The sequence below is a fragment of the Balaenoptera musculus genome, chromosome 11 (genome assembly GCF_009873245.2).
Source record: "Balaenoptera musculus isolate JJ_BM4_2016_0621 chromosome 11, mBalMus1.pri.v3, whole genome shotgun sequence".
Lineage (NCBI taxonomy): Eukaryota > Metazoa > Chordata > Mammalia > Artiodactyla > Balaenopteridae > Balaenoptera > Balaenoptera musculus.
Genome location: NC_045795.1, coordinates 68,313,837 through 68,336,759, shown reverse-complemented (window position 1 = coordinate 68,336,759; position 22,923 = coordinate 68,313,837). Strand labels below are relative to the sequence as shown.

Below are 22,923 nucleotides of genomic sequence, written 5' to 3'. Positions count from 1 at the left end.
GGAGCCTGAGGTCCACTCCACCCAGGCACAAGTTATGTATATATGAACAAGTCACTTCACGTCTCCACGTCTCACCTTACTCATCTCTGACAACAGGTCCCAATTTTCAACGCTTGAGAAAGGATTACACAAAACCACACATGAAGATGCTGTATTCAACTTCTGGTCCTCAGTTCTTTCGTTGTAAAATTGGGACAATCCTGTCTACTCCAATTCAGGGGACCGTGTCCGTGATTTTGTAAGCGAAGGCCAAATGGCAAAAATCTTATTACGGAGGCCAGTGAATAGTTTGTTCCTTTTGACAGATGAGGCCAGGGAAGTTAGTGTTTCTTGGTTTGTGGGCTGGGAGCCTCAGAGAAGGGGCTTTGGCTACTTTAATAGCGCCTCTTAGTATGGTCACAGTATTTAACTTATTTGGAACAGGGAGGCATACGCACAGAAACCACACGTTCTCTCAAACGGCAGAGGCGATGCGGCGCAACCACGCTGACTCATCCGAACCCGGTCCACTTAAAGGGCCAGATCTTCCCGTGCCCCGCCTCCGCCGTACAAAATCGCCAATCAGCGAACGAGCCGCTCCGTGACGCTATCTTCTTGCGACAAAGCCGGCCGTCTGAGGCGTTTACTGGTGATGGACCCCGGGCGCTGAGGCTATGCGCCCCCGGGAGGTGCTGGGCCAGGCGGCCCGGCTGGCCTCCTCTGGTCTCCTCCTGCAGGTACTCTGCCGGGCCGGCCCCAGCCCGTTCCGCAGCCGGGATTCACGGGGAGGTGGCCCTGGGGCCCTTGAGAGCCCATCCCGGGGCAGACCCAGCCCTGGCGTGAACCCCGCTACTACGGAGGGGTTCCGCGAGAGGCGGTGGCGGCGGCGGCGGCGGCGGCCGAGAGGGGACACCTGGACCCGGAGCTGGGAGCCTGCGTTCAGAATCCTGGCTGGGAGACTGCAAACAAACCACTTTCCTTTTGAGCATTATCTATCCCATATGGCAGTAGGGGAGGGTTAGATCAGGTGGCAGGGGTGCCTCTGGTGCTCTAGAATCTCATATTTTTTTAAAGCAAGGGTTTATTTTTTCCATGTCCCACTCCTTACCCTCACAAACACTTTTTTTTTAAAATTTATTTATATATTTTTATTTATGGCTGTGTTGGGTCTTCGTTTCTGTGCGAGGGCTTTCTCTAGTTGTGGCAAGCAGGGGCCGCTCCTCATCGCCGTGCGCGGGCCTCTCACTATCGCGGCCTCTCTTGTTTCGGAGCACAGGCTCCAGACGCGCAGGCTCAGTAATTGTGGCCCACGGGCCCGGTTGCTCCGCGGCATGTGGGATCTTCCCAGACCAGGGCTCGAACCCGTGTCCCCTGCATTGGCAGACAGACTCTCAACCGCTACGCCACCAGGGAAGCCCCCTCAAACACTTTTTTCAAACTCTGACTCCCACTGAGTTCAGAGAGACAATATGGCATGGCGAAGAACAGGGACCTGGGCTCAGACAGGCCTGGACTGGAATCTTGGTTCTACCATGTCCTTGTTGCATGACCCAGGACAAGTGACTTCACCTGCTAAGCCTCAGCTCCTCCTCAGAAAATGGGGGTAATAATAGTACCTAGCTCATAAGGTTGCTGTGAGGCTAGGTTGGGGTTATTCAGATAATTGCACTTAACAGTAGTATGCTCTGGCTCTTAGTATGCACTCTTCCTTAAGGCAGTGTGACCTTGGACAAGTCACTTTCCCTTCTTGGCCCTAATTTTCATGTCAGATATGGTGCATGCCAGTTGATCCAAATGGTATTGTAAAGATTCTTTTAACCCTAGAACCTGGTCATTCTAAGTCACGTGGCTCAGTTTCTCTATGTCTCACTCTCGACCCATTCAATCCTTCCTCACAAAAGTCCTGAGTCTACCTTTCCCCTTGTTTTAGAGAGGCAGCATTTCACATAGAGGTTAGGAGAAAGCACCAGGCAGACTAGGGCTCAAGTTTGGGCCTTGCCACTTGCTAGATGCCTGCACTTGGGGAAAATCTCTTGACTTCTACAATCATCAGTTTCCTCATCTTAAATGAGAACAATAATGCGACCTCATAATGTCATTAGGGAGATTAGATGAAATGCCTAAGTGTCTGGCATATTATAAGTACTTAATAAATGTTAGCTAGTTTTATTATGGTAATATGAATTTTTAAAATGGTCACTGTAGGGGTGAAATGAGCCAATCTATGTAAGGCATGTAGAAGAATTCCTTGCACAAGATATGCACTTAATAAACATTAGCTAGTCATCTAACCCTAAATTAGGTGAACCCTAAGTTAGCTAGTTGTGTTTTTTTTTCTATTTCACAACATTAATAATTGTTTGAATTCAGTGCTTTAGCCACAGTGTTGATTGTTCAACCTTTGATGATACCTTACTACTGAGATTAGCTTCATTAAAGGAAAACAAGTCATAGCAGAAAACACACTAGACTAGGAGTCGGGTGGCCTTACCCATAAGGTCAAGCTGGGTCATTTGCTTGCCATGTGGGCAAATCCCTTTGCTCTGAGTTTACTTGCTTCCCTCCCGTGCATTCACCCAGTTGCTTTTAGGGGTCAGGTAATTAACAGATGTGAAAGGGCTTTTTTTTTTTTTAAACTGTTAAGTCCTTTACAAATGTTGCTAATAAGGGCCACCATACGGAGCAAATACTGGGGAGTGTGAGCAACCTCATAGCTTCATTAGCTCAAACCTTTATTCAAACCAATTAGGAGATATGGATATAGCCTAAGACATTAAGTTTCTTAGTGATAACTTTGAAGTTAACATAAATGTGTGCATGTGGTTTTTTGTTTTTAAATAGCTACAATCTTTAGGTTTCTTGGAGTGTTTTAATTCAGCCTTGTGTGCTTTCTCAAATTACAATGCAGACACTTGAGGTAGCTTTGCAATTACATTGTGTTCTGAAAGAATTTAAGAGCTTATTCTCTGTAACTCTGAGCCAGCCATAGTGTATTAATGCCTTTCATTTGTATGCATTTTTCAAAAATGCTTTCACTTCCACGATGTCTTTTGATCCTTGTCATCAACTCTCTGTGATAGGTAGCCTCACTTGACAGGGATGAAAATTGAGGCTTACAGAAATTAGAAGATGATGGGTTTAGCTAAATGGTGAGTTGAGACTCTCAGCTGAGTACTTTTTCCATTAAGAGCTGCATGAATTGGTTTCAAATCTCTAAAACTGAATACAGAATTTGGTGTCTATGTATGTACCCGCATGTTTCTAAGGAGAAGCTACCAAGCTTTCATCAGACTTTCAAAAGATCACCTTTGACTCCATAAAGGTTAACACTGTGATACCTTGGCTTTGGAGACCTTGCTGCTCTGTGACACTTCAGGGACAGTGTTAGACTGCAATCTCCCTTTTTGGTCATACCTTCCCCCGGAGATTTTCAGACCACTGTGGTCCATTGGCATAGTTTGAATTTTCCAGATTGCAACTGTTCATGTGTAACTCTGAGAGTGCTTGACACAGAAGTGATCTGTCATTTGCTCTGGAGTGCCCTTGATTTACATCTGTGTTGCTGCCAGGATGCAGAGGGGGTGTCACTTAGTGAGGCTTGCACCCCAGCCATCATCCCCATTTGGCAACCTCACTTAATTGCAACCTGTTTTTCTCTGTCTCATGGGAAGAATTCTTTGTTCAGGTGGTTTTCTTGAATTCACAGGCTTGAAAGTCTCAGGATATATCCTTTTCAAATGGCAATAGCTGGCTGTTTTCCTTTCCCCTCTATTGTATAATCTTATAGTAGTTTTTTGAAAGGTATTTCAGTTCCTCTCTGGAAAGTGGCAAATATTCAGTAAATAAACATAGCCTTTTCTGTTTTCTAATTGAGAAACCGAAGTTCAAAGAGATTTAACGTCATTGTTGGATCCTTAGATATTACTAGGCAAAGAAGGAGAAATTAGATTCCGTGATTCCTGGTAAATCTGCTATATTCTGCAGACTCCCACTTGCTAAGCGTGTGCTCTTTCTAAACAGGCTGGAGGGAAGGCCAGTGTGAAGCACTAACTAGAATTCCCTTTCTGCTCCCTAGAGGCCTGACTGAACTTGAAGAAATTCAGTGAATCTGTCAGGGCCTCCCTCTTCTCATCAGTAAATTAGGGAGACTTCCACACGCCTTCTTGGGTTCTTTGACCATTGCACGAGAGTGCCGAGAGACCCCAAGGAATGAGATTTCAGAAGCAGTGCAGACAGGTTGAGCATTTTAAAGAGAATCTCTCTGGCAAAGCTGCTGTATGTCGTTACATTAAGAAGAGCAGCCATCTTGTGTTCATTTCAGCAAAGTAAACCTTCCCAATATAATTTATTCTTATGTATTTTTTTTCTTTTTCTGTAGGTGTTGTTTCGATTGATCACCTTTGTCTTAAATGCATTTATTCTTCGCTTCCTGTCAAAGGAAATCGTTGGCATAGTGAATGTCAGGTAAGAAAGGGTGTACCCTGGCATTGTCCACAATTCACATCCCTAGTCCGGTTTTCTTCAAACTGTGTACCTGTGTGTCACCCTTGGATTTGAGAAGCATGGACCTTTACCAGAAGCAGAGTGTTTCAGCAGTGGGCTGAAGAGAAGCGTTAGGCGATGTTGCTTTTAATGGACCCATGGTGTGTTTTCCATTAGCAGCCTCCAAATACACATTTCTCTGCCCGCTCTTCCGCTGTGCCTCAGAACCCAGGAGAGGAGTGGGAGTAATTCACTGCAAACTCCAACTCAGGTATAATCCTGTGTTCTCGTCCTGCTGACAGCAAAGGAAGCAGGAATTCTGCAGATCGTGAGGATGTGCTTTGTAATTGCAGGGCTGGAACAGCCACCTTCCTTCCCTCCTCAGTGAACTTTATAATTGGAAAGTGGCAGTGGGATGAGAGCTGAGTCCTTGTCATTAGTTCCTTGGAGGCTCTTAGAAAGCCAACTTGCTTTGTCTTTTAGACTCTGTTTCTTCTACTCTCCTCCTGTCTGTTCAAGGACACCCACACATATTCTGTCTTCACAAATGACACAAAAGTATATGAAGTGATGTGAGTGCTCAGTATAGCTCAGCTTCCCAGGTGTGTCTTCATGTCCTAGTAAACAAGACATTATGTTCCAGACAGCATTTCACATCTAATATTTACCGAACATATGCTCTTGGCTCTGTTCTCAGAGCTTAGAGAAGGGTCTCAAACTTTGATGGGCAAAGGAATCATCTGGAGAGCTTTGCAATTGGTAGGACTGAGGAGGTGCCCGGGAATCTGCACTTTGACAAGTTTTTCAGGTGATTTTGAAATAGGGACCATACTTTAAGAAATGCTCTTTTTGGGACTTCCCTGGTGGCACAGTGGTTAAGAATTCGCCTGCCAATGCAGGGGACACAGGTTCGATCCCTGGTCCGGGAAGATCCCACGTGCCACGGAGCAACGAAGCCCATGCGCCACAACTACTGAGCCTGCACTCTAGAGCCTGCAAGCCACAACTACTGAGCCTGCGTGCCACAACTACTGAAGCCCGCCTGCCCTAGAGCCTGTGCTCCACAGCAAGAGAAGCCTCTGCAACGAGAAGCCCGCGCACCACAACGAAGAGTAGCCCCTGCTCGCCACAACTAGAGAAAGCCTGCACGCAGCAGCGAAGACCCAACGCAGCCAAAAATAAATAAATAAATAAATTTATAAAAAAAAATAAGAAATGCTCTTGTAACAGCAGGAAGGAAGAGGGCCAAGGCCTCTTAGGTACTCAGACTTTAAAGCAGTTTGGGCCTCTCCCCACTGGCTTCCCCCAGATTTGCAGATCCCTGCATTGACAGCCCTTGTCTGGCCTGTCCACTTGCTTAAGGTATAGTTCAGTCTCATTGGGACAGAAGCACTGGGTCACAGAATGGTCCCTGGACAACCTCAGGTACCTTAGCCCTGGGCCATCCTCCTTCTGGCTTCATCCAATCAACTGCCTATTGAGGAAGGGGAACTGTAGCTACTCTTTGCTAAGGTGCAGGAGGGTCCACCTAGGTAAGCCCGCCAGGGGGAACGTGGGCAAGCCTTGCCCATCTGGGTTGCAGCAGCCCCAGTAGTGGTTGCCAGCCTCATTGCCTGTGTTGAGATTCTCCACTCAATAGAGCCTCAGCTTCTTTCATAGGGGTCATTAGGTCACCAGTCTCAGGGTGGCCAAGAGGCCCTCTTGCTGTGTGGGGTCATATCTTGTCCTTTTTTCCTCCTTATGGTCAGAGCCACATCTCTGTATAGACACAAAGGCTGCAGGCTTTGGGGGCCTCTGTGGCAGTTTCTGTCCTAGGCATAACTCTCTATAGGCACACGCTCATATGTCCCTTGTTTGGTTCCTAACTCTCCTACGGTATGGATCAGATTAGCTGGGGAGGGGGCTTCTGTAAGAAACCATTGCCCCCCGCCAATCACCACCAGTGATTTATGACCAAGACTTTTCCTCCTCCCGATTGCTGGCAAAATCCCAGAAGTTGTCTCTATGAAAAAACTAGATGTCATGTTGATTTCTGCTTTTCCTTTACAGGCTAACACTGCTTTACTCTACCACCATCTTCCTGGCCAGAGAGGCCTTCCGCAGAGCATGTCTGAGTGGCAGCACCCAGCGGGACTGGAGCCAGACCCTCAACCTCCTGTGGCTAACGTGAGTTGTGCTTTGGCCAGAGACGGTTTCACGGAGGCAAGTGTGATAAGTGTGAGAAATTAAACAGCAACACTTGCCTAAAGCTGAATAGTTTCCAGCTTGGGTTTTGCAGTGGGCTTCTGGGCCCTTGGCGTGGGACAGGAAGGGGAGAATATCTGTGTGAAGGAGCATCCCTGGCTGTTTTCTCTCTGGATGGCCAGGAGCCAGGAGGAAGCTCCGGGTAGGGGTTTCTGTGCCACGTTTCTAACCCCACTTCTACCCCCTTTGGAGGCTGTTTCTGCTATTTTGATTCCCACTGGGCCTGTGCCATCTTTCTTATTCCTAACCTTTTTCCTTAGAGTGTTTTCTGCGCTTTTAACAGCCACTTATTATTTTTTGAAAGCCTTTTTAGGGTTTCTTTGTATCTCTCCTCAATTTTGTTATGTTGATTTCAGTTCTGAGCCTTTTAGAATATTCTTGAGGACCAAGTACATCAGCTAAAAATTGTAATGGCTTTTCTGCAGTTCGATCCCTGCCGGGAGGGCTAGTGATTAAAATGGTTTCCCAGTCCTGCCCTTGCATAACTCTTTATTACCTCATGGAGATAGATGACTGTCGTAAGGGCTGGTAGGTGTTTATTTTATTAGAGGAATGACTGTTAGCCACCCAGTCATATTGAAGTGCTCTCTGGTCACACCTGAAGGGATACTGTGCACTGGACTACCAGTTATTTGAGGTACAAGGACCAGCTGTATACCGTCCTTCAGTTATTCTAGTGCAAACAGCAGGCACTTCTGGGAGTTTTACTTACGAGTCATTGTAACACAGTGGATAGGAGTGCAGGCTTTGGAGTTAGATCAGGATTGGGTCCTACTTCTGCCCTGAATAGCTGTCTATGACCTTGGCCAAATTACCCAATACTTGTCAGCCTTAGTTTCCTTATCTTTTAATTAATTAATTAATTAATTAATTAATTTTTGGCTGTGTTGGGTCTTCGTTTCTGTGCGAGGACTTTCTCTAGTTGCGGCAAGTGGGGACCACTCTTCATCGCGGTGCGCGGGCCTCTCACTGTCGCGGCCTCTCTTGTTGCGGAGCACAGCCTCCAGACGCGCAGGCTCAGTAGTTGTGGCTCACGGGCCCAGTTGCTCCGCGGCATGTGGGATCTTCCCAGTCCAGGGCTCGAGCCCATGTCCTCTGCATTGGCAGGCAGATTCTCAACCACTGTGCCACCAGGGAAGCCCCCTCATCTTTTAAATGGGGGTAATGACAGAGTATCATTGTGAGGAATTAGTGAGATAAAGGGGGTGAATCATATGCCTGGCACGTAGTAAGTGCCTGAATAAGTGGTAGCTATTTTTATTATGACTATATTTCTTTTCTGTTCAATGTTACTATTTTAATATATTTTTATTTTTATATTTAGCATATTAAGAGACATTTTTTCCCTCTTCTAGAGTCCCTTTGGGTGTGTTTTGGTCCGTGTTCCTGGGCTGGGCCTGGCTACAGTTGCTCGCAGTGCCCGATCCTGACGTCATCCCCCACTATGGAACTGGAGTGGTGTTGTTTGGGTTCTCGGCAGTGGTGGAACTTCTGGGAGAGCCCTTCTGGGTCTTGGCACAAGCACATATGTTTGTCAAGCTCAAGGTCAGTGTGCCTTCTGCTGTGAATGAGAAATGAGAAGAATAGGAGAAAGAGTGGTTTTTAAAAAATACTTTTATAGGAGAGAATGGTCTTTTCAGATTTGCATCTAAAAAAATATTTGGAAAAAGGTAACATGATCAGTTCAGTTCATTCACTTGAGATTTGTCAGATGGGTTTGGCTGAAGTTTACCTCTGCTACACTATTAATGAAGAACAGGTTTTGTTAATAGGGAAGTTATTAGTGTAAATAAGAATTTAAAAGGACTTTTTCAGATTTTTCTAGTGATTCTATTTAGTTGTATACGAATATTAACTTTTCATCTTTTAAGATATATTATTTGATACATACAAAAGAATATAGTGTGTAACATATATGTAAATCTTAAAGCATGATAATATACTGCAGGTCCATGAACCTACCACCCAACCCAAGAAGTAGAACATAATTAATACTGTGTCCAACCATATGCCCCACCCCTACCACCAGGGTAACCACTATCCCAGATTTTCTGGGATTCCTTTGCATCTTTAGTTTTTAATAATGTTTGTAAAGTGTACCCTTTACCATGGGTTTGCAGGTGATTGCTGAGAGCCTGTCAGTAATCCTCAAGAGCGTCCTGACAGCTTTTCTCGTGCTGTGTTTGCCTCACTGGGGACTGTATATTTTCTCTTTGGCCCAGGTAAGAGTTATGACTTTTAACTTTTGTATAATCTCTGTTTCTCCATCTGTTTTTTACTTCTTGTTTCTGTTACTCCGTGATTTACATTTGCAGTATTCATGCATGTGGAGAAGGCTGGAAGCTCTAGAAAGATGGTCTTGGCACTGCTTCTCCTCTGGCTGCCATGTCCATCCCGCTGCATACACTGACACCACTGGTGTTTGTGGGGACCTGGTGAGGGCCACATCCGGCCTTGTTGGCAGACATAAAAGCTCCTTTATACATTCTGTGGGCAAGCCCAGCCCGTATCAAACTGATCTTTGATTGTCTGACAATCCTATGGAGGAGAGAAAAAGCAGTAAGGGGGTGGAGTGGGAATCAAATTGCATGTGTGTTATTTTCCCTGGATTTCAATCAGTTGTTTTCAGAATAGCAGGAAACTCTGCCAAGCCTGTTTTAAACTTAGATTGAAATCTCTCATAATTCAGAGGGTGTGAATCAAGTCATAGGAGGTACGTTTTCAGTTTTAGCAATTTTGGCTTCAATTCCATCTCATTTTCTAGTTCTAGTTCATATTTCTAGTTCTATTAAAAATGTAACTACAGTACTAATGCTAATTTAAAAAATGAAAAAAGATCATATAGTTATCAGACCATCTCATAGTACAGACTACTTTGTAATTTTTCTTAATGTATTGGAAGACAAGTTAAAATTCTTAGTAATGATTTATGTGAAAATGTTTCCCATGTCCTAGGCAAAAACTACAAATATTTCTGTGAAACACAGAAGAGCTAGATTTAAAATTATAGATTAAGAATGAGAATTGCTTCCTAAAAGCAGCTAGCTACAATTGCATATTTTAGAGAAGTTATCTCTGATTATTTTTGCCATGTTTTATTAGATCTAGAACTACAGTTCTCAACATTCATCATTGTTTGTGATCGGCTCTCCCTAATAGGATAGGAGGGCAGTAGAGATGCCCAGTTATTGGTTGACTCTTCTTGGGAAAGTTACTTGCATTATGACTTTCTCGTTGTCGTAGTTCCCACCCAGGATACGTCATAGATCATAGGTCAGCTAGGCCAATTCTGAGTTTATTGACATCCTTATCATAAGATTTCTGAGAGCTCTTCTCTGGTACATTCTCTGTCAGTCTCTGTGGGAGAGGTCTAAGAGCCAACAGCACCTCATATCAGCAGGCGAGCCCCACCTATGGCGCTAGGATTCCCCTTTCTCCAGCCTGCCTTCAGGTTCCTCCTTGAACTGCCCCTCTCCCCATGGCATCATAGCTCAAATAAAAGAGTCACTCTAGAATATATAAAGAAATCTTACATCTCAACAACAAAAAGACACACCATCCCAAAAGTGGGTCAAGGACTTGAATAGATATTTTTCCAAAGAAGATACACAAATAAATAGCCAATAAGCACATGGAAAGATGCTCAACATCATTAGTCATTAGGCAAATGTAAATCAAAACCACAACGAGATACCACTTTACAGCAGTTAGGATGGCAATTATCAAAAAGATAGAAAATAACAAACGTTGGTGAAGATATGGAGAAATTGGAACACTCATACATTGCTGGTGGGAATGTAATATGGTGCAGCTGCTGTGGAAAACAATTTGGCAGTTCCTCAAAAAGTTAAATGTAGAAGTGCCATATGATCCAGCAATTCCACTCCTAGGTATATACCCAAAAGAACTGAAGATGGGTATTGAACAAAATTTTGTACATGGATGTTCATAGTAATACTATTCACAATAGCCAAAAGGTGGAAACAACCCAAATGTTCATCAGTTGATGAATGGATAAACAAAATGTGGTATATCTATACAATAGAATATTATTCAGCATAAAAATGAAGTGCTGATACAACATGGATGAACCTTGAAAACATGATACTAAGTGAAAGAAGCCAGACACAAAAGGCCACCTATTATATGTTTCCATTAATATGTAATGTCCAGAATAGGCGAGTCTGTAGAGACAGAAAGCAGGTGAGTGGTTGCCAGGGGCTGGGGGAATGGAGAGTGACTGCTTAATGGGTCCAGAATTTCCTTTTGGAGTAATGAAAAATGTTCTGGAATTAGATAATGGTGGTTATTGTACAACATTGTGAATGTACTAAAAGCCACTGTCATTATGTGCTTTAAAATGGTTAAAATGGTCAATTTATGTGACTATTTCCTCAATTAGAAAAAGGGGAAGGGATCATGTAGTTAGGATACTCTGTAAAGAGGTTGTTGCTCTTCCCCAGGCTCTGGTCAGCAGGAAGATGGAGAGAGGCAGGGAAGGGGGCTAGAAAAGGGTGCTTGTTACAGAGGATGTTGGCATCAGGTGGTGTGGCTCCCCACAGCGCTGCTTGTGTCTTAAAGGGTTTGAGGCATGAAAGAAGGAGAGTGGATGGCGAGTCTGTCCTCAGGCATGGATGGGCGTGGAGAGCAGAGGAGCCTACACCTGCTAAACCCAGACTCCTCTTAGTGCGTTTACTAAAGGAGCAGCCTTGGTGTTTCCAGATTGAAAGTGGGGCCTGGAGGTCCCAGTACTTCTTAAGCTAGTGTGCACTGTTCTCAGAGGGAGAGGGGATAAGGGAGCTTATGAAAAGGGGCTCTTCAGGTTTTTTTTTTTCCCTGCGATGCCACGCAGCTTGTGGTATCCTATTGTAGTTCCCTGACCAGGGGTCGAACCTGGGTGCCCGGCATTGGAAGTGCAGAGTCCTGACCACTGGACTTCTAGGGAATTCCTGAAAAGGGTCTCTTTGGATACTCCTCCCCAACCTGCAGACAAAACCCCAGGCTGCTCCTCATGGCCAGAAGACATCTTTTTGTCCTAGATGGGAAGAGGAAGGGGTGGAGCCTCTTAGCACCCCGTCCCTCCCCATCCTGTAGTAGCTCTTGCCCTGCCCACGCGCTGGGCAGAGAGGAGAGCCAGCAGCTCAATTCTGCTTTTTAATCGTAATGTCACAGGTTTCTGGGGTTCATGGAAAATCCCCAGCCCTAGATGATGGACAAGTCCCTCGATACTAGCACAGCCGGGACACATGGATTCTCACGGTGTTCTGTCTAGGTGGGAGAGCCATCCCTTTGTCCAAATACGAATCTTTGGAGAACGTATCTGACATTGCTGTGGTGGTTGTCCTAGTGGATGTCTGTCACGGAACTTATGTTCTGCCTGCCTGGAAGAACTTCTGTTCTCCCAGTCAGGTGAAGTGTTGTGACACCTTCCCTAGAGATGCTGCAATGGAGCTGGGTCATACTGAGTAGTGCTGTTTTCCAGAGGGTGAGGCATTGCTCCATAGAAAGTACAGTTAATTAAGACAGTTCTATTTCTTGACTGGCCTTTGAGGTCAAATCTATAGGTGTATCTTAATTATGCTTACATTAAAACAGTGTAATTTAAACCCATTATTTTCTTTTTTCAGCTTTTCTATACTGCAGTTCTCGTGCTCTGCTATGTTATTTATTTCACAAAGTTACTGGGCTCCCCAGAATCAGCCAAGCAACAAGTTCTTCCTGTCTCCAGCATGACAGATATGTTACCCAGTATTACGAGAAGTAGAGTAAGTAATGTATTTTGTCTGTTATCATTTTAATCACAGATGCTAGTTATCCTTGAGGGAAAGAAATGACAACCTTATTGCTTATTGTTACAATAATAAAGATAATTTGATAACTCATGTCTATGGAGTGCTTGTTATGTGCTCAGCCAGGGTTTCTAAATCTTGTCACTATTGACAATTTGGGCCAGATAATTTTTGTTGTGGGAGCTGTCCTTTGCATTGTAGGATGTTTAGCAGCGTTCTTGATCTTTACCCACTAGATACCAGGAGGTACCACCCCCGAGTTGTAACAACCAAAAATATCTCCAGACACTGTGGAGTGTCCCCCAGGGGACAGAATTGCCCCCAGTTGAAAATCACTCTGCCAGTCCCTCTGCTGGATGATTTACATACCTTATTTAATGCTTATAACAACTCTTTGGGGCTGACATTATTATTTCTATTTTAGCGTTGAGGAACTGAGGCTTAGCAACTAAATTACCTGCCCAAGGTGAGGGTCAGAGTGAGGACAGGAGCTGGAGTGGCATGAATCCCAGCAGAGCACAGGGCTCTCACCACTGTGCTCACTCTCTCTGTTCTGCTGTCTCTTGGTTTTTCCCGGGACTGACCTCCAGCACAGATAGTCTGGAGGGTGCTGACAAAGCAGGGAGGGCCCCTGCAGAGTTCCTTCGCGTAGTGTCAGGCTGCTCTCTCAGGTGATCCGCTTCCCCACGTAGACCATTGAGGATTCCAGAGGCTGATGTATGAGAGCAAGGCATAATCTCTTTCTACTCAACCCTTCAACTTTCAGTCCATTTGACTTTTATCTCCTGACTCTCGTGGGGTCAGTGCTAGTGTCTCTAGCCCAGGAGCCGTGCATGTGATGTCTTACCACATCGCCTCTGCACAGATGCTCTGTGACCTGCTCCATCTGGGCTGATGCACTTTCCCTTTTTCTCATACTTATTTGCTTTCTGGATGTGGTGCACTTAGTTGAGGTAAGGCTTCAGCTGGACTTCTCCTTATAGCTCTTTTGTGATTACTTGAAAATGTAATAAAGTATTTGGGACTTAAGTCTCAGAACTTAAGGAATCTTGTTATGCAACTTTTCAAGAAAAACGAGAAATTATGTAGCAAAGCCAGGTATGTTCTTATTTGTTAGATGAGAGTTCTCCATTCTGATCAACTAGATCTTACCTTTAACCTAAATCAACATGACAGTTTTTGGATACCATGGTGCCTTATCTTCAGGCCTAACAGATCAGGACTCCAGATCACTTCTCTTGCCTGGAGCTTCTGCTCCCTGCCCACAGAGCGGGTCTGAGAGTGCAGAAAAGTCCCCCTCCCTGAGCGCTCCCCAGGGCCCACCTGTACCAAGCCTGGCCAGCTTTTCATACTGGACCAGCGCCTGCACCCAGCAGTATTTTGGAAAGGAGCGTTTTTACTGTTAATACAGGCAAAGAGAGAGAGGGTAAGGAAAAGAGTCTGACAAGTGTGTACTTAACCCTGTGACGGGCTCAGAACTCCAACCTTCAGTTTCCTTATCTGTCAAATGGGCATAATAAGAACACCTCCTTCCTAAGGTGGTTGTGAGAGCCAGATGAGATGGGGCATATAAGGTGCTTAACACTGTGGCCTGGCATGAGTGCACATCCATACGTGACAGCCCACACCATCACCAGCATCTCGCTGCTGCTCTGAGAGCAGGAGTAGCTCCACTCGAGCATCCTAGCCAGGCAGACACTGATGACATTGCTGAGAGCTCAGCGGTTTCACCTGGCAGTCTGTCCCGAAAGTACCCATGCTCATGTTGTCAGGACAGAAGTCTTGACCTTAAGAAGGTTGGGTGTACCTGTCACACACGATGGTGGCAGCGTTCCTGCTGACAGAACACAGCCCCTGCTGGGTGTTCTCTGGGATACAGACACGTAGGAAGGTGACTGCTTAGCCTCAGGGAGCTTCCTATGCATTTGGGAGGCAGTAGATACAGATCTGAAGCCTGCAGGACTCTCTCCAGACCTCAGGGTCCTCACTTTTAAGGTGAGATTGTTGGTCTACACAACCCCTTAAAGACTTACAGAATTCTGTGAAGGTATTTGAACTTTGACAAAGAGCCGTTTATAATAACTGCCATTGACTACACACTTACTCTGCGCCCGGCCTTAGGCTAAGTACTGTACTTGGACTTCTGTCCTTAATCCTCTTAGTAACCCTATGAGGTAAATACTATTGTCTCCCATTTTACAGGTGAGAAAACGGAGGTTCAGAGACATTAAGTGACGAACCCCAAATCACACAGCTGGCTTTGGACCCACTTCTCTCTAACTTCTGTCTGTGGAAAAACCTTAGTCTGTGTGTTTAACCTTTATGCTATGAAGCCTTCCAAAAGAAATTGGCTTATTGCCAAAAGTAATTATTTATTTACTTAAAGATTGGGAGGTTCCAGGTAGAACAATTCATTATTCAAGTTTACTTTTTTAAAGAGAAAAGAAACGAGCCAAATCTGAATGCAGTGGATGACTACACCAGCGACATGCCTAACTCGACTCTCCAGAGCAGCTTTCTGCCCTGGGGGCTCCCTCCTACGAAACTGGTCAAAAAATTGCATTCACAATCAACTTGACCACATTGGGAGATATCTTGCCTCCTCTTATAGAATTCCATCTCCTTTTTTTTTTTTTTTTTTTTTTAATTAATTGATTTTTGGCTGCATTGGGTCTTCCTTGTTGTGTGTGGGCTTTCTCTAGTTGCGGTGAGCGGGGGCTACTCTTCGTTGTGGCGCGTGGGCTTCTCATTGGGGTGGCTTCTCTTGTTGCGGAGCACGGGCTCTAGGCGCACTTGCTTCAGTAGTTGTGGCTCACAGGCTCTAGAGCACAGGCTCAGCAGTTGTGGCGCGTGGGCTTAGTTGCTCCGTGGCATGTGGGATCTTCCCGGACAAGGGCTCGAAACCATGTCCCCTGCATTGGCAGGCGGATTCTAAACCACTGCGCCACCAGGGAAGTCCAGAATTCCATCTTCTTTAATGTTACTTATTTAGCCTTAAAATAATGACATCTCAAATAACGGCTGCCTTTTACATCTTTTCTATTCTTTGACACTTCTGAGTGATTTAATATGAGAGATCAGCTAATAGTCAAGTAAAGCTGAGGAATTTAACACAGCAAGCATGTACTAAGCAGTATCCTGTCTTAAGCACTGTACCAGGTGCCCTGAGCGGGGTCCCTGTGCTCAGAACTTGCACTGTGGTGGGGAGATAACATGTGTATTCTGCTAACTACACTGTGTGTCTAGTGTTAACAAGATAGAAGCACAGAGAAAGAACTGATGAATTCCATCTGCAAGTGTCAAGGAAGGCTTCATGGAGGAAGCTGCTTTTGAGCCGGGCCTTGACGCCTGGGCGGGCAGAGGCGAATGTGCACGTGTGGTAGAAATGAGCATTCGTGGCTGTAGGAAGGAAGAACATTTGCTCAGGGCCTATTATGTGCCCATCACTGTGTTGGAATTGGGATTGCAGAGATGACTGGGTCCTTAGGTTTGTTGGACAGCTGGGGAGGGGAGAGGTGAGGAAGCAAAAGGGGGAAGGAGGTGATGGCGTGCTGGTCTAGAGCCGGGTAATAATGCCCTCAGTGCTGCCGAGTGCAATTCAAGGGCAGTGGAGCCTAATGAAAGGTTTTTGAACAGTACCATGGTCTAATTGCTGGTGTTGAGAAACCTACCATCTGTTACAGATTTATCATTTCTAGTTTTCTCTCATTCAATGCTCATACCAGCTCCAGGAGATAGGACTTCTTATCCCACTTTGTAGGTGAGAAAACTGAGGCTTAGCAAAGTTAAGTATTTTGCCCATGGCCTTCGTAGTCCGTAAGTCAGGAGCTGTAGGGAATTCCCTGGAGGTCCAGTGGTTAGGACTCTGTGTTTCCACTGCAGGGGGCATGGGTTTGATCCCTGGTTGGGGAACTAAGATCCCACATGCCGCCGTGGCCCAGCCAAAAAAAAAAAGAAAAAAAGGGTAAGGAATGGGACTTCCCCAGTCTCACCCCTGGGTCCAGTGGGTGAGACTCCATGCTCCCAATGCAGGGGACCTGGGTTCAATCCCTGGTTGGGGAACTAGATCTCGCATGCATGCCGCAACTCAGAAGCCGTCATGCCACAACGAAGATCCCTTGTGCTGCGACTAAGACCCAGCGCAGCCAAAATAAACAACAACAACAAAAAGTAAGGAGCTGTAGTTTGAGCCCCAGTCTCTGAGCTTGACTCCAAAGCCTGAGCCCTACCATGAGGAGAGAAAAGGTTGGAAGAAGATCAGGAGGAGGCAGTGGCAATCATCTATCACTTTTCAAGTGATGAGGACAGTGGAGGGTGGGTGGAAGCGGGAGCATGGACGAAGCCAGGGCAGTCGACAGCCCTGGAGCGAGAGGGAGAGGAAAGAGTGCTGTGTGGGGTGTGGAGGTGATGGAGGGCAGGGGACAGGACCGTGGCCCTGGTGACTCTTGTCAGTGTGGTAAAGATGCAGCTGGTTGGACCATTCTGAGTCAGAAGAGTTTGGGAAGTGGAAGAGTGACTCAGGTTAAAGCACAATGAGCCCCTGAGTTCTGATTCCAGACTTTCTCTGGAGGTACTGCCCATCACCTTTCCCCATCCGTACCTCAGTTTCTCCATCAGTACCGGGAGGCAGTGGAATGGCTTGTTGGTCACGGGATTCTGGAGAAATTCACAGCCTGTAGACCAGCTCAGCAGCTCAGCAATACCAACCTAGCTCTTGGGGAAGAGGCCTCTTTTGACCTTCCCAAGTGACAAATCCATTCAGAACAGAATGATAAAAGCCCGAAGAGTGCTTCTTTTTCTACCACTTAGCAGGTGCCTCTGAGAAGAAACCCAATCTCTGATCAGACTTCCTGCCTCTGTGTCCTTAATGAGCATTTTGGAGTTAGTAAGCAGTGTGGCCATTCCTTCCAAACCATGGGTCCATTTAAATTGAAGGCATTAGGAGAAAGGAATGCTCAAGTATAAGCTTGAAGATCAGATGCACTGTCATGATTTCACTCTCCTAAAGAACTTTTTATTTATTTTTTTTTAAAGAGCTCAGCCACCTTCCCAAATCAATTCATAGCCTAACAGCAAGTAGGCTTCACAAAAGCCTTGTGGGCCCGCTGTAACTGTTCATTTCCTTTGGAAAGAGCACAGTTACTGCTTTGCAGATCACACCCCTCGCCCCCTCCAGAGGACCACCTGGCATGGAGGGGGCAGACTGAGAGAGAGAAGGTGCTGTACCCAGGCTCCCCTGAAGCCAACTATGGGCAGAATCAGTGTACGAGGATGACATGGTCCACAGTGCCCCCTAGTGGTATAGGGAGGTCTGGCGCTCTTTGTTCTGGGGAAAGGAAATGCCCAATTTCCTTCTCACTGAGGAAAATTTCCTCCTGGACTAGAGCTACCCCTGGCATTCAGCTCCAGGTCCAATGATGCACTGAAGTCAGTGTGGTTTGGCAGGATTCAGAACTGTCCTCCAAATCCAGAAGAAAGGTTCTGAAACCAAAGGGTGAGGAGATTTGAGGACTGGAAATGACCCTTGCTTTCAAAGGGTACTCTGGACTTGCCCTGTCCTAAATGGTAATGTGGACAGGGCAATGTGGCTACAGAGCATTTGGAATTGAGATGAGCTGTAAATGTACTCAATACACACTGGATTTCAAAGAATTAATATAAAAAATATGAAATGCTTCTAGTATTTTCATGTTGCAATGATTGTATTTGGGGTCAAATCAAATATATTAAAATGAATTTCACCTGTTTCTTTTTACTGTTCACTGTAGGCTGCTAGAAAATTTAAAATCATATATATGGCATACATTATATTTCTACACAGATGGGCTTTGGGCCAAGAGCAGGGGCCCATGTGACTGGGACAGGTTCTACGCCTGCCTTTGGGCCAGCTTCCATAGCTAAAGTCGGCCTTTTAGAGAGGTGAGGTGGGCTTGGCCTTGTGATTCACCCCTTTCCTCCTAAATAGCCCCCTGAAATCCCACCTTTCAAAAGTCATCAACTGAGTTAATAAGAACTTTCCAAAATGCAGGTACCCTGAGAATAAGAACCTAACACCTAAACTGAATATTCTGGAATCCCAGGATGCCTTCATGTTTGAGGAGGGGCCCCTAGAAGGAACTGGGAGGAAGTAGAAAAAAAGAAGTCATGTCCAGCTAGCTTGCCCCTCTCCTGCATTTTGTGGTCAGCTCTCTGGCTTTGAGGCTACCTGTCTCTTACAGGTTGACCTCTGCCCTTCCTAAGCATTTTCTTCCTTCTTACCCTCCTTGTCCCTAGGAAATGGGCGGTTTGGTGCTCCCCCTGAGAGTTTTAGAGGAGCCATATCAGAAGTTTGTTTTTTGTTTTTGTTTTCCTTTTCTCTGTCGTTCCAATTCTATGTGGTTTAACTGACCTGGAAGGCCTTACTTTCTTTTGAAATATACAAGCCAAGCTCATATGCTTTCTGTAAAGGGACCCTGGCTGGCTAAATAGAGCACTAAGATGTACATTGAGCAGACTTTGCCCTGCAGCTTGGCATGCTTCAGATGTCTTTTAAGGAAAGAACTGACTGTGAGCTGTGTGTGTTCCATGTGGTCAGCTTACTCTCTGGGCAGCAGCAAGGGGACAGCACAATTCTTCAGGGGTCTCAGTGAATGAATCTTGGGCAGGCCCTACAGGGAGGCTCTTCCACCCAGAGACTTTGTCTTCACATTTAGGAATGTAAGTTTTTTGCCAGTATTTGTTGGATGTCTTCTGTGTGCTTAGCAGTAAACGAAAAATTAGTGGGGACTATCCAAATTGGGATTTAGAGACCAAACTGAGTTTGCCTCTCATGTAGTATTATTGTATTCTTAGACTTGGAATACCTGGAGTTTTTGTTTTGTTTTGTTTTTTCTTCTAGGCTTTTGTAAATTGGGAAGAGGCTAAATTGACTTGGAGTTTCTTCAAACAGTCTTTCTTGAAACAGATTTTGACAGAAGGTAAGTAAAAGGTCTCTCTGAGCAGTCAGGAAGCCGAAGTATCAGCCAGGGGATTCCATAGAACTGCTGATTGCCTAGATGCAGACCACCTGCTGCCTAGAGCCCCCAGGGCAGAGGACCCTCAGAAATGGGAGTTTTTTAAACAAGGAGAGGAAAACTAACATTTATTTAATTTGATACTTCAGTTGTCTAATTTAAATCTCCCCACAGCCTTGTAAGAAAGATATTGTCCCCATTTATTATGGATGAGGAAACTGAGGGTCAGTGAGGTTACATAACTTCTGCAGGAATGAGGAGCAATTTAATTTGAATCTAAGTCTAACTCCAGAACCCATGTTAACAGCGTTTAAACAAATGTATTATAAAAATATTATATCAATTACAGAAAGTTTGGAAAATACAGAAAACTATCTGTAATCTCATTTTCCTAACTTTTTATACACTTCTTTTTCTGCACTTTTTAAGAACCAGGTTTTTCTCATTTTATTTTCTTTAACAATAAAATTCACCTGTGGGATAGTTTGGTCGGCCTTCCAACTTCTCGGGACTTTCTAGTTTAACAGTGACAGAGCTCTGAAGCAGAGGGCAAGCCAGGAGCTGAAAGTATATGTAATTTTTCTATATATATGTATTGGTTTATTTATACCCAGCTTTAGTTCAAAGAATGAGATTGGAGGTGGCTATAAGCTGCTGAAGGTAGTGGTTTCTCTCTATAAATTTCGTGTGTCTGTACATCTATATATCTATTACTGAACGTGTTTCTAAATCTTTTCAAAAATTATCTTTTAATTATGAAAATAATATAACCCCATTACAAGAATTTTGGAAAATAGAAAAGTTTCCTATAATTCTAGTATTCTAATACAAACATCATTATTATTATCTTGTTGTTTTTCCTTTTCCACCTTCTTTATTTTATTCATTATGCTTCCAAAGGGAAGTAACTCCCCCTAAGCCTCACTTTCCGCATATGTGAGTTAAAGTATAGGACCAGGAGGCGCCTGAGGGCTCCCTGAACTTTGCGAATGGATGTTTCTAGCCTGAGCCCATAACGCTGCCATTACAGAAGTGAAACTGTTCATAGGACTTCTGGAGGAAGTAAAGGTCAGAAGCCTTCAGAGAGCTGAGTGAAGGTGCCTTAATGCTAAGTTTCTTGAGAGCAGCGAGTGTGCTGTTCACCACTGTCTCCGTGGCACCCTGCCAGGCCTGGCACATGATAGGTATTCAGCAAGTATTTTTTGATAAAGAAAGGTACTGTAGTGAAATTGTATATTGTGTTAGTTCCCATTATTGTTAGAACAGGCAAAACAATGGAGGGAGTTTTGGGAAGGGGTGTTACTTAAATGCACTTTTTTTTCCTCCTGAAGTTTAAAGGACAGTTTGAATGAGTTGAGGAATGGTCCTAAGTTGGTTGCAAGCAGTGGCCCTAAGTTGGTTGTCTGGACTGCAGTGGCTAGACGTGTTTGCAGTGGCAGGTATCAGCCACACACTCAAGCCTCCCAAGCTGGGTCTGCTCCATGGTTGGGCCGTCCTGACCTGGCTGGCAGAGGGCCCTTAGGGACTTTCCGGGGCCTCCCTCTCTGTGGCTGTGAAGTAAGGAAGGGGCTTGACAAGGACACCCAGATTCTTCTTCTCTAAAAACTACAGCTCTAAAAAATTTGAAATCATTTATTGTTATAGCAAAAATGTGTGTGTGTGTATGTGTGAGTGTATATAGTATATGTGTGTGTATGTGTGTGTGTGTGTGTGAGTGTATATAGTATATGTGTATGTGTGTGTGTATGTGAGTGTATATAGTATATGTGTATGTATGTGTGAGTGTATGTGTGAGTGTATATAGTATATGTGTATGTGTGTGTGTGTGTATATAGTGTATGTGTGTGTATGTGTGAGTGTATATAGTATATGTGTATGTGTGTGTGTATGTGTGTGTATATAGTATATGTGTATGTGTGTATGTGTGAGTGTATATAGTATATGTGTATGTATGTGTGTGTATGTGTGAGTGTATATAGTATATGTGTATGTGTGAGTGTATATAGTAATGTGTATGTGTGTGTATGTGTGTGTATATAGTATATGTCTATGTGTGTGTGTACCTGTGAGTGTATATAGTGTATGTGTGTATGTGTGAGTGTATATAGTATATATGTATGTATGTGTGTGTATGTGTGAGTGTATATAGTATATGTGTATGTGTGAGTGTATATAGTATATGTGTGTGTATGTGTGTGTATATAGTATATGTGTATGTGTGAGTATATAGTATATGTGTATGTATGTGTGAGTGTATGTGTGAGTGTATATAGTATATGTGTGTGTGTATGTGTGAGTGTATATAGTATATGTGTGTGTGTGTATGTGTGTGTATGTGTGTATATAGTATATGTTTATGTATGTGTGTGTATATAAATGCTGTTACTTTCTGCCCCCCACATTTCCTAAACACTGTGTGTCAGGTGCTGAGAATACACAGATGAATGAGGAACAGGCCGTGGCCTCAAGGAGCTCATTCTCTCCCCAGAGACACAGGCATTTGTGTGGTTAACTCTGATACAGGGCTGTGAGGGGCTGTACTTGGAAATGCCAGCTCATTTGCCAGACATCTCTTGAGTGCTGTTTAATTTCCTGGAGCTCTGCTAGGCAGCCAGGGGCACGGAGATGACTGAGACATGGTTCCTGCCCTCAGGGAGCTCACAGAACGTGGAAGGGAGAGGCCTTTTGTGCCAGAACCCAAGGAAGTCCCTGAAGAAAAGTCATTGCAGGTGGTGAGAATACCAACAGCTGAGGCTGGGAACACCGGCCCAGCCTGACTCAGAGCAGCTGGAGGGGCTAAAACCTCCATGTAGGGTGTAGCAGAGGATAACAGTGTGATGGTGGGAGGTGGGGGTGAGGTTGGTGAAGGGAGGCCAAAAAGATAGCTTGGGGTAAGTTTATAAAAGGCCTCAAGGGCTTCCCTGGTGGCGCAGTGGTTAAGAATCTGCCTGCCAATGCAGGGGACATGGGTTCAAGCCCTGGTCCGGGAAGATCCCACATACCACAGAGCAACTAAGCCCGTGTGCCACAACTACTGAGCCTGCGCTCTAGAACCCACGAGCCACAACTGCTGAGCCTGTGCGTCACAACTACTGAAGCCCGCACGCCTAGAGCCCATGCTCCGCAATAAGAGAAGCCATCGCAGTGAGAAGCCCACGCACTGCAACAGAATAGCCCCCACTCGCCGCAACTAGAGAAAGCCCGCGCGCAGCAACGAAGACCAAACGCAGCCAAAAATAAATAAATAAAATAAATAAATTTATAAAAAATAGTAATAATAAAAAAATAAAAGACCTCAAATGCAGAATCAAGGCGCTTGGACTTTTTGCAAACACTACAGAGCCATTCAAAGTTGTGAAAGCAGGGATTGACTTAAGATCTGTATTTGCAAAAGCTGGAACTGTTAGTGGTGAGGATGGATCAGAGCAGAGCAGAGA

General features: G+C 44.9%; 1 protein-coding gene across 4 annotated transcripts in view; it reads left to right on the top strand.

Annotated features, from left to right (window-relative positions):
* The first annotated feature begins 594 nt into the window (after window positions 1-594).
* The window catches only part of RFT1 (RFT1 homolog), a 43,793-nt gene continuing 21,464 nt past the window's right edge, over window positions 595-22,923 (top strand). For 3 of the 4 annotated variants that reach the window (XR_005021953.1, XM_036870120.1, XM_036870122.1), the window contains exons 1-7: window positions 595-716; window positions 4,358-4,443; window positions 6,511-6,627; window positions 8,061-8,250; window positions 8,826-8,927; window positions 12,333-12,470; window positions 19,372-19,450. Coding sequence is in view for 3 of the 4 variants with exons in the window: in XM_036870120.1 (XP_036726015.1) it covers window positions 654-716; window positions 4,358-4,443; window positions 6,511-6,627; window positions 8,061-8,250; window positions 8,826-8,927; window positions 12,333-12,470; window positions 19,372-19,450 (775 nt within the window). In the remaining variant the exon portion in view is untranslated. Of the gene's footprint in view, window positions 717-3,059; window positions 3,129-4,357; window positions 4,444-6,510; window positions 6,628-8,060; window positions 8,251-8,825; window positions 8,928-12,332; window positions 12,471-19,371; window positions 19,451-22,923 lie in introns of all 4 variants that reach the window. The other variant, XM_036870121.1, reaches the window with a different exon arrangement.